The 11,887-nt window shown below is 27.0% G+C and overlaps 2 protein-coding genes across 5 annotated transcripts; one reads left to right on the top strand and one right to left on the bottom strand.

The window, feature by feature from the left end:
• Positions 1 to 905: 905 nt before the first annotated feature.
• On the bottom strand, positions 906 to 6,154 carry Tmem18 (transmembrane protein 18). Its single transcript, XM_029303114.2, has 5 exons — positions 5,866 to 6,154; positions 2,868 to 2,985; positions 2,733 to 2,787; positions 2,534 to 2,627; positions 906 to 2,419 (listed from the first exon to the last, which is right to left on the bottom strand). The coding sequence occupies exons 1-5, from the start codon at positions 5,932 to 5,934 to the stop codon at positions 2,282 to 2,284; spliced, it is 474 nt and encodes a 157-aa protein (XP_029158947.1). The 5' UTR covers positions 5,935 to 6,154; the 3' UTR covers positions 906 to 2,281.
• On the top strand, positions 5,641 to 11,468 carry ProRS-m (prolyl-tRNA synthetase 2-like protein, mitochondrial). Of its 4 annotated transcripts, XM_085481836.1 has the most exons (8): positions 5,641 to 5,752; positions 5,832 to 6,124; positions 7,565 to 7,640; positions 7,918 to 8,169; positions 9,247 to 9,508; positions 9,624 to 9,805; positions 10,310 to 10,522; positions 11,130 to 11,468. In XM_085481836.1, the coding sequence occupies exons 3-8, from the start codon at positions 7,566 to 7,568 to the stop codon at positions 11,412 to 11,414; spliced, it is 1,269 nt and encodes a 422-aa protein (XP_085337962.1). In that variant the 5' UTR covers positions 5,641 to 5,752; positions 5,832 to 6,124; position 7,565; the 3' UTR covers positions 11,415 to 11,468. The 4 variants fall into 4 exon arrangements, with proteins under 4 accessions (XP_085337962.1, XP_029158946.2, XP_085337963.1 ...); XM_029303113.2 differs by lacking the exons at positions 5,641 to 5,752; positions 5,832 to 6,124 and adding an exon at positions 6,131 to 6,219 and having other exon boundaries at positions 7,949 to 8,169; XM_085481837.1 differs by lacking the exons at positions 5,641 to 5,752; positions 5,832 to 6,124 and adding an exon at positions 6,131 to 6,219.
• The last annotated feature ends 419 nt before the right edge of the window (positions 11,469 to 11,887 follow it).

The raw sequence follows: 11,887 nt of genomic DNA, 5'->3' as shown, positions 1-11,887 counted from the left end.
ATAATTGGCTGGCCGTGCGGCTGTTTGACATTAGGTTATATTATCATTTTCATACTAGCTTATTTTTGCTTCTTCATTTATAGAGGAAGCTTTGTTTTCAGTGACAAATTTTTTTTAAATCTCTATGCCAATGTGTTCAGAATGTTCCGAACATCGAAAAATCATACAAAAAGTGTTCGTATGTAGTATGATATATAGATCAGAATAGATTTGTTCTTTTTAGCTGAACTGGCTACACTAGTTCAAGAAATGTACACTGAAGTGTTCTTTTTAACAGCTGCGATAATAGATTATTTGGTTCTGTTCCGAGCTAAATCAACAATACGTATATATATATATGTATATATATATCATCTCAATTTTATAATAAAAGTTTTTTTCAATAATTTTTTCTACATGCATTTGATATATAAATAGGAAAAATTTTTTTACAATTTGAAAATATAAATTTCTCTTAATGAATATCAGATGCATTTCAAAAGTAATTTTAAAAAATCGAAAAAATATATATATGTATACATATATATTTTGACGCCGACAATATACGTATTCGTTTTAAAAGTTTTTTACTTATTTGAAAAATAAAAACTATTAAAATATAATTATACGTAGATTAGATTATAAAGAGATTAAATAAAAATATTATTTCAAAACAATTTTTTTAAATAAAACTAATAAATTGATACATTTATTTATAGTTTCTAAGCAACAAAAGTATGTCAATAGTAAATTAAAAATTTTACATTGCCTTTATGAATTATTGATGTCTGATCTATATATAAGTATTGATTGCATAGATACAAAGTCCACAAATATATAACTAATGAGATTTGCAATTTGTTAAGTCAGCACGTGGATTGCAGAAGAGAAAGGATAAAAAATGTGTTACGCAGCAAAAACGTATATAGATGTATGTAAACAAATATTTTATTATCTTAAAACGATTAAACGCATATATTAAATATAAAAGCGACAAGGTATAATATGCGCTTCGCGATTTACATCAATATACAAGTCAGGCAATACAACGCTCTTTGGACATCCTGTTTCTTTCTCGAAAGCACGATTCAAAAGGCTATTTGCATTCGCAAAATTCAAATACTCGTTCAAATTCTCGCACACACACATACATACACACATACATACATTTTATTTGTGTACTAGGGCCCTTAATTATATACAGACTGTCCGGTAATTGTCGCCTCAATCGTCGTGTGCAGGTAAAGTAAGTTAAACCGAATAGGAAAGTCCTCTACCGTTTTGCGATTTACGTAATAATTATTGAATTATTAAATAAAAAGATCGGCCAATCCACGCGAATAGAAGCGCGCGACGAGAAGAGACGTCCTACTGTAACATGATACACGGCGCGCCGCAAAGCGGAAGGAGGAGCGAACGATGACTGTCTACGAATCGTGTTCGAAAAATCTTCGTGTATCGTGTTACAGTAGGACGTCTCTTCTCGTCGCGCGCTTCTATTCGCGTAGATTGGCCGATCTTTTTTATTTAATAACTCAATAATTATTGCGAAAATCGCAAAACGGTAGAGAACTTTCCTATTCGGTTTAACTCATTTTACCTACACACAATGGTTGAGGCGACAATTACCGGACACCCTGTGTGTATATATATATATATATATATATATATATATATATATATATATATATATATATATATATGTTCTCTTTACAGTAGAGTTATAATATAATAAAAGTGTAATGGTTTATTTGCTAAATGTTATATGATATATAAGTACATTAATTACACATTAAGAACACTTTGATTTACGATCCGTATCAAAACAACGAAAAAAAAATAACCTACCGGAATGTTCATTAACATAACAGCATGTCTTGCCGCATTATCCATAGTTATTGTTCTTCATACAGCTGATTTTCTCTCATTCGTTTCGTTTCCTGCATCAGATGACTTAATTTCATAAAATTGTTGTAATAATACGGCACGATGACGGAGATACGCTTTAATGAAAAGTCTGACTAGGCAACTCCATTGCATATTACCATTCTGTGTGACTGATTCTGTACACAGAATCATACTATTTCTATTTCTATTTTTTTTGTCTTCTTTAGATAACGTTTCATTTATCGAGATCGAAGCGATCATTGAATTGACGATGGTCATACAAATATACGCAGCACTTTGCGAAACCTAGTTGTAAATCAATGTAGATATATAATCTGCATTTTGTCCTTAAATAAAATAAAATATGTGCCCTCTCTATTATTCCATCACGTTTATGACTAGATCTCTGATGTATTCATTCGTGTTTTAGTCGTGCAGTTAATTTGCCGTTCACCGCATCACCGTCTAACTGACGATGATTTTTTGCCTGCTGTCGTAATTGGGCTCGTTTTAGGTTTGTCATTAATTGACTGGATTGATAAAGCCAACTAGCCTAAAAAAATCATTTATGATAATCAGACTTTAATTAAAGAAAGGATATATATTGACAAAGCTAATCAGTCTTTGAGCTATCAAATATAGTGTTGCTAGTATTAAATATGCTTACCACCATAATCATACAATTTATTAAAATAGGTACAGAGAAGACGATAGATATAAATAAACCTTTAGAATCAAAGTATTGTTGTCTAGAAAATATCCTGTAAAAATTATGAAAAAAGTTATTAAGTTATCAAGATTGAAAATCTAAAAGAATAAATTGCTTTATATTTGTACAACATGCTTCAATTGCAATTAATACATACATCCAATTTGTTGCTGCAACCTCATTGATACTTTCTGAGAAATAAACCAGAAGTACTGAAATAGAGATGACTTTTTAAAATGATGTTCAGAAATAGGTAGATACTTGTAATAACTGCAGTGAAATAAACTCTTACATAGTACAAGGAACAAAATTATTTGAAAATTTGCATGATTCCTTGTCATTAATGCAGTCATTGTGATGGCTATGTGAAAAGTTAATAACGCAGCTAACCATGGATCCCTCCAATCAATCTGTAACAAAATGTTTATACAAAATTCATTTATATAAATTTTACTCTAGAAAAAATTAATTTACACTAAAAAAAGATTACGTTAAAAAACAAATTTATATTAAAAGTAAAATTTGAAAAAAATTTTTTCTAAACGTCTGAAAAGAATTCAATTTTCACAATTGTATACTATCTTATTTATCAGAATATTTTTTATAGTTGCTGTTGAATGAAAAACAATTTTCTCACTCTTTCTCTCCCTCTTTTAATCTACAGTAATTTAATCACATAAGTGGATGATATAAACTCGTTACAAAAGAGAAAAAAATGAATAACCTAGCTCGCCTACGAAATGTAAAATTCAAATGCGCAATAAGGTGATCATCTAAAGAAATCCATAAATACTTTCTGGAAAACAAATTAAATCAACAAGAGGGAAGAGGGGAAAAGGGAGGGGATAGAACGATGAGAACACTCGACACAAAGCGTCCTTGAGAACGAAGCCGAGTGTGATGAAAATAGAGTACTAATGCATGTAATCGGCGGTTTCGATCAACGCTTCCGGCAATTTTTGCATATCTTATACAGGGCGATATAAAAAGCTAGACAAAAAATTGATATATATGTATTTTACTTTCGCTCGTGTTATGTTTTAATGTCGTGTATCATCGTACACGCGACACCGGCGATAAGATAAGAGCGCAAAGACTTATTGCGATTTTCATTAATTTAAGAATGTATTGCATGGTATTGCATAGATATACAAATCAATAATATTGTCATGAATTTTTAATTGGATATTCTTAGCACTGTCCCAAATCGTGGTGAATTATTTCACATTTTTTTACTTGCTCGTTTAAAAATTATTAACTATCGAATCTTATGATTTTAACATAGAATTTTATGTAAACATTAACAACTTATTTACAAACTATAAAAAATCAACGATAAAAAAAAATTTCATTTTATTATATAATGTTCTTTAAAACGTGTAAAAATATTTCTGCAAAATTTCGAAACGATTTATTTACTCGTGTAAAAATTATTAAATTGAATCTTGCGATTTTAACATCAAAAAATCGATGATAAAAATTTGATTTTGTTATATCTATATATGTTATTAATGTTCTTTAAACATGTAAAAATGTTTCTACAAAGTTTCAAAACGATTTATTTGCTCGTTTTGCAAATATTATTAACAAATTACTGATTATTAGTTTAATCGAGCATTCGGTTGTGTCAATGATGGAAATAGCTGAAAGTTAAGAACTTAAACGATAACAATTTTCTCTAAGATTATACAGCGTGAATAATAAACTGAATACATCATTAACGTAAGTATATACATTTCAAATTTGCAAAACGATGAGCGACTGCGAAATGGAAAGTGCAGCGTGCATCGGTGATCACGAGATCGACAGTTAGAAATTTAGAATTAAATGCGAAAATGTTGCATTGTGGTGCAACATTTTACTTGGTGGTCCTCTTTTTTATTATTTCTTCATAAAAAAAGCTTTATTTCCAAGAAATTTTGTTCAGATTTTTATGCCAATGTGTTCAGAATGTTCCAAAACATCGAAAAATCATATTTATTTTTAAATATCCGTAGTATGTGTGTGTGTGTGTGTGTGTGTGCGTGTATGTATGTCTCTTATAAAAATTTATCACTAGTAACGCCAATTAATCACTTATTTTCAGTACTTAAAATACTGATATACAGTAATTTAAGTACTCGAAATAAGTGATTAAGTACTCAAAATAAGTGATGAATTGGCGTTACTAGTGATAAATTTTTATAAGAGGTGTCTAGTCACTTTTTTTAGATTATTGTGCAATCTAAATAAAAACTGTTATTTATGCATTTAATTTCTTTATTTTTGTAAAATTAATAATTAATAAACCTTTTTTCGAACAGGAAATTAAAATAAAATTAAAATAATATTAATCTCCAAGTTAGATGTGACATTTATTCAATGCGGAACATTAATTTTATTTTAATTTTCTGCTTGAACAAAGACCTATTAATTATTAATTTTACATTTCTAATTATTGAGCCTAGTAAATTTATATTTCTTTATTTTTCCTTCTTCCAAAGAATGTATCTATCTTATTTTAATTCTAAAAAAATACAATGTCTTTTTTCTCGCAATTTTCTCTCTTTCTCTCATACACTTGCTTCTTTTTTCTAAAAATTTCAAATGTATATTTATTTTATTTTCTACAAAAGTGTAATATAGTAGTAGCATAAAGTTAATAATCTACGATTGTAATAAGAAAAAATATGTAAGATATAATTGAAAAGAAACAATTGTGTAAATATATAAGCATATCACATTATTTGAAATTAAACATCACAATAAAATACTAACAAAATTTTTATTTCGGAGAAGTAAAAAATTACGCGATGCACATATATATTTTACACACCAAGCTCCAAAATCAAAACAATCACGATTTATTTTATTTAGTACGAGATTGCGTGCTTCTTTTTTTACAAGACTTTAATTCTTCAATTTTTTATGTAACCAACTTCAGCACAAAAAAGTCAATATCAACGTTGTCATCTTCGATTGCGACTGATTACATTATAGAAAACAAGAAATACACATACATACGTACATATCGAGCGTATATAAGGATTTCTCATGTCTATTTTTGTGTTATTAAGACATTTCTGCCTCGTGCACGCACACACACATACACATATATATCGTAGAAGGTTAATCAGTAAAAAAAAATAGGGTAAATGTGCAGTATAACACCTCCACCTCCGAATTTTCTGAAATTTTGTAAATTGTTCATTTTTATTTGTAAAATATTCTGAGAAGGAAATTCGTCGTTTATACCCCTTTTGATTCAATTTCGTAGTAATAACAGAAAAAAAGAAGAGAGACAGACTCACGCTCTGCAGGAAGGGCCAGATGCCATCGATGCTGTCCGTGGCTATGAACATCGGCTCCTGGCTCGACATCCCGGTGCTTCTGACGATTCACGGACCTTGCAGTAAATATCGCGACGATGACGGCAAGAAGTCGCCAGTAGAACGGGAGGGCAAAAAGGCATCCGCAACCGAAATCCACACACCTGTCACCGGCACGAATCACAACTGACTGACTGACCGGACGAGAGACCGGACCGAAGAAGAACGGACTGATTGATGAGTACGTCGCAAATGGAACGTGTATATGTATATATATATATATATGTGTGTGTGTATGTGTATATATATATATATATGCATACACTCTTTACATTGGTGAGTGGGTGCATAATGTTTATCCATAGAGTATATAACGGGAGTAAGATAAACTCCAAATTTGTGGAGTGGCTATTAAAGGCCCTAGAAGTACTAGGGAATGCGTACAGTGAAGTTTTCTCCTAGGATAAAATCGTGAAAAGTGAAGAATTTTACAATATTTTAAATAGCAATCAGGGTGCTGAGTTAAGTTAAAGTTGTGTAGTTAGTTATTTATAAAATTAATTTAGTTAAGTTGAAAGGGTGCTTGAACAAAAAATTAAATCAAAAGTTAATTTTTAAAAACATTATTTATATTAAATTAGAATTTTGTTTGTTAATTCTTTTCAAATCTCTAATAATAAATAACAGAGAAATTTTGATTTTTATATAGACGTAATATTTTTTGGTAATTACAATTGAACATAAAAATTAATAATACTTTAATTTAAAAGTAATACGTTTATATTTTATATTCAGGTATAGCAAACTGTCATTAAACGTCAAAATGATGTCATTTTGATGTCGAATGATGTTATTTTGACGTTTAATGACGTCAGTTTGCTATCTCTGGGTATAACTTATAAAAAAACAATAAATAATGGTATTCAGAGATAAAAACCTGAAAAGTTTAAGGTGAAAAATATAACTAGTTAAAGTTAAAAATTAATACATTTTAAATAAATTAAAGTAAATTAAAAATTATTAACTTTTTAACTTTTAACTAATTATAACTATAGTTATAACCCAATCCTGATAACAATTATAATAACATTTATTTATTTAATGCACACTTGCGTTTATAATGGATTAAGAATAATCAATAATTGAACATACATAAACATATATACATATATAATTGTTAAAAAATATTTAAAAAGTAATATTAAATTAAATTTAAAAAATTAATAGGAAAATTAAAAACTAGAAATTAATACACAAAATTAAAAATTTATACAAAAATTAAAAATTGAAACAAATAAAAAAGTAAAAAAATTTTAATTAAAAATCTTGGCGTTGTTAAACTAAAAACACCACATGCTACAATTAATGTATTCTTATTACAATACTATATTATATTATATTTATAATTATTATTTATTCTTTACAATAAATAATTGTTTACAATTATAAATTATAAATTTAAATTTTCCGCTAGCTTTAACTATTACATATGGCGGATTGGAATAACCAATCAGAACTCTTACTGGAGAAACTCTAACTTCATCAACTAACGTTCCATCATCTATGATTGAAGAATTTTGGAGTTTTATTCACAGATTTATACCGGCAATATTATTGTATATATATAATATTGACATACACTTTCTAAAATGGCAAGTAAAACATTAATTAATTTAACTAGAATGTCGAAAATATTTCAACCTATGGGTGTATCATCCGATACTGGAGAAAAGACAGAAATATCTCGAAGTCACAAGGTATACTGGCCTCTTTTTTTCTTTAATTTTATATAATGAATTGAAAAAAAAGAAGAAATATCTTAAAGATTTATTTAGATAAATTTTTATGATTTTTTTTATAAATTATATAATGGTAATCTGTTAAAAATTGTAAATAAAGATTGATGATTTTTCCTTTGAATAGTGTTACAAATATTTATTTGGAACACTTTGTTCAAAGGAAAAATCATCAATCTTTATTTACAATTTTTAATAGATAAAATAAAAGAAATCTTTTATTTTAATGTAATTTCAGTTAATGATTAATTATGGAATTATTAAACCAGTTAGCATCGGCATGTATGCTCTGTTGCCATTGGGAATGCGGATCTTGAATAAATTGATAAACCTTGTGGACAAGGAAATGACAAATCTTGGTGCAGAAAAGATATTGTTTCCAGCATTGACTTCCACCTCACTATGGAAAAAAACTAACAGATATAACTCTAATAAAGCCGAATTATTTACAGTCAAAGATAGACATGAAAAAGAATATTTATTAAGTCCAGTAAGTAAGAATTATATTACCTACATCAATGTATTTTTGTTTGTTTAAAAGTTGCTTAAAGGAAGATACGCCATATCACTATTATCACATCATGAAGACAAAAATAAAACTTCTACCAAAAACTGAGCAAACTGAATACATCAAACAAGTTTAATTGGTGCAACAGACATATCATTTATCTACACCAAATTTTATTTTAAAAATTATCAATCTAAGTTTTTTTTTAAGGAGTTAAAAAACTTTTTATAGATAAAAAAGTATAATCACAATAAAATAATTAAATTAATAATTGTTCCAAAATTGTATATATATTAAATTATATATATTAATTTCTTTTTAAATGTATTTGACTAATATGATAAGTCTTTTGCACTAACATAATATATTTACAGGGTGTCCCATAGGAAATTGCTGAAACTAATCAGCTGTCATTTTTTAAAGCATGCAGTTATTGAGAAAACAAAAATTGTGTTGGAAAAAGGAATTGTCTGCAGTTTTTAATGGATATAAATTAAATAAAATGTTTGTATACTAATTTATTTTATTGATAAAAAAATGATGAAAATCACATAAAATTACATAAACTTAAAGTAATAATTAATATTTTCAACAGTGCCAGATTTAATAACAGCTATTAAAAGAATCGTCGATAACATTAAAAATGACATGTTAGAAAAAGCATTATTATTTTTACGAGTTTTCGTAAAGAAATAGAATTTTGTACAAATTCAAATGATGTGCACTTCAAAAATATTGATCATTAGCTTACATACGTGATTATGCACTTTTTTAATTATTTTTTTTAAATAAAATAAAATGATATACAAACATTTTATATCTATTAAAAATGATAGACTTTCCTCTTTTCAACACAATTTTTATTTTCTCAATAACTGCATGCATTAAAAAATGACAGTTGATTAGTTTCAGCAAGTTCCTATGAGACTTTGTATTATATTATCTAGTAAAAAAAAGCTTTTAGCTAATATATAGATTACTAGATAAATACTAGACAAATAAATGATATTATTTTATTTATATAAAAAATCTACCTTTGATATTCCTATATCATTATAGACATATGAAGAAGCAATCTGTGATTTAATATCATCAACAGGACATATTTCAACTAAATTATTACCCTTGAGATTATATCAAATATCTAGCAAATGGCGAGATGAAATGAAACCACGACTCGGTTTCCTACGAAGCAGAGAATTTATTATGAAGGACCTGTATACATTTGATACTAACTTGGATAATGCAAAATATACATATGATTTAGTCTGCGAGTCTTATAATAATATTTTTAAGCAAATCGGCATAAAATATGAAAAAGGTATGCAATTAACATATTTCTAATTATATAATGGAAGTTTTATATATTTATATGATTTATATATAAAATTAAAAAGTAAAAAAATAAAAAATTATTTAATGATAGTTGGTAAAAGTCGTAGGTGATGTGGGAACAATTGGAGGTTTAGTATCACATGAATATCATTATGTATCTAATGTCGGTGAAGATGTCATACTTCAATGCCCCTCGTGCTATTTCTCTATTAATCAAACTATTTCTGAGACGACGAGTTGTCCAAAGTGTAAAAACGAACTACAGCAATATAATGCTGCTGAGGTAGAAATTCTCAAAAAATTTATACTTTAACTTATTTTCATTGATATACATAGAAAGTATCAAAGTTGGGTAGTAACCCAATAATTAATTAATTTTTATTTTTTTCATAACTGTAATTACAAAGAAAAATTACATTCCTATATAAAAAAAAACAAAATTTTTATTATTTTGTTATTTGTTTACTTTATATAAATTTTTAAAAAAATTAAATGATTGAATTAAAACATTTTAAAGTTATGACATTTTAATTTAACATAAATAATAGTTTTAAAAATTATCTTTTGATTTAACTTAAGTTAAATTAACTCAACTTTTAACTAAGTTAATTTTTTGTTCATGCAACTTTTAATATAACTAAATTAATTTTATAAATTATTAATTTTAACTTAACTTAGTTTAAAAAAAAATAAGTAACTACCCAACCCTGGAGAATACAGATATAAGCATGCAAATATTAAAGAAACAAATATGTACATACATTATATGCATAAATGATAATTGCAGATAGGACACACATTTTTATTAAATACAAAGTATTCGCAACCATTAAAGGCAATGTTTATGGAGCAACATGAATTGAAACCCTTGGTAATGGGTTGTTTTGGTCTAGGATTAAGTCGAATTCTTATGTTAACTGTTGAAATCTTATCAACAAATAACGAGATAAGATGGCCAGTGAAATTAGCACCATATACAGTATGCATAATACCACCAAAGGTAATAATAATAAAGATTTTTTTCTTTTCATTAAAGATCATGCTTTATTATACAGGGTGATCCATTTTAATTGACCCAGGCAAATATTTTAAAAATTATGAGACAAAAAAGTGTTTCACACAAAAGTTTTTTGACATAAAATGGTGTCATGTAATTTGACCTTGTATATAATCATTTGAAGGTCATGTAAAGGTCACCTTCAATTTCTTAAATAGAACCTACTATTTTTCACCATATATTCTTGTAGTTTATCTCGAAAACTTTCCAAAACACTATAACAAAATATTTTTCTCTTAAGTTAACTTCAAACTTTAATAACTCAAAAAGTACTTAAGAGAAAAAGACTTTATTACAGTGTTTTGGAAAGCTTTCGAGATAAGCGATAAGAATATGTGATGATAAATAGTAGGTTCCATTTAAGAAATTGAAGGTGACCTTCATATGACCTTTAAATGATTATATAAGGTCATATCAATGACACTATCTTATGTCCCTCTCAAATTAAAAAAACTTTTATTTGAAATATTTTTTCGTATCTCTCATAGTTTTAGAAATATGTGCCTGGGACGATTAAAATAAATCACCCTGTATACCGAATTATTTACAGGCTGGTAGTAAAGAAGAAAACGCCTCTAATTATGTTGAGCGGCTGTTCGAAATTCTCTGCAAACACGATATCGACGTAATACTGGATGATCGTACAAATTTAACGATCGGTAAACGATTTGTATTTGCGCGTGCAGTAGGCTATCCTTATGTAATTATTGTTGGCAAAGCTGCAACTCGATCAATACCCTTATTCGAAGTACACGATATAAACAATTCGGTTTGCAATGACTTATCATTGGAACAGATAAGTCATTATTTTGACAGTATAAATTTAAAAAATTAGACAGACATGTATAGTATTCATTTAGAAAATAAAAATAAGATACTAATATGTGCATATTGTATATTATTTAAATTTTATATATATAAAATATATATTTACAATAAATACAATAATTGGCTATGTATATAGCTTTGTACATAAAATATTGATTTCTTATCATGTATAAAGCGACCTAAGAAATGTTTTGTAAACTAATTTTTAATAAAGCATAGGATCAATTAAAAAGGAAAAAATTTATCAATATTTAATTAATTATAAGTATTCATATATGCTAATCATAATACTAATTGTTGAGATTTTAATTTTATAAATAATAACTAAAAATTTAGATTATTTTTTATGCATATAAATATTTCAGAATATTTCTCACTTCTAATATCATAATTTAACGTGATATCAATGAAAAATAAAAAATTTTAAGTAAGTTTAGAACGGAAGCTGGTTTGTGATATAAGGATATATATTAAAAAAAT

The sequence above is a fragment of the Nylanderia fulva genome, unplaced genomic scaffold (genome assembly GCF_048542155.1).
Source record: "Nylanderia fulva isolate GAGA-0341 unplaced genomic scaffold, ASM4854215v1 Scaffold190, whole genome shotgun sequence".
NCBI classification, from domain to species: domain Eukaryota; kingdom Metazoa; phylum Arthropoda; class Insecta; order Hymenoptera; family Formicidae; genus Nylanderia; species Nylanderia fulva.
Note: the sequence above shows the minus strand (reverse complement) of the source record. Positions and strands in the feature narration are given on the sequence as shown.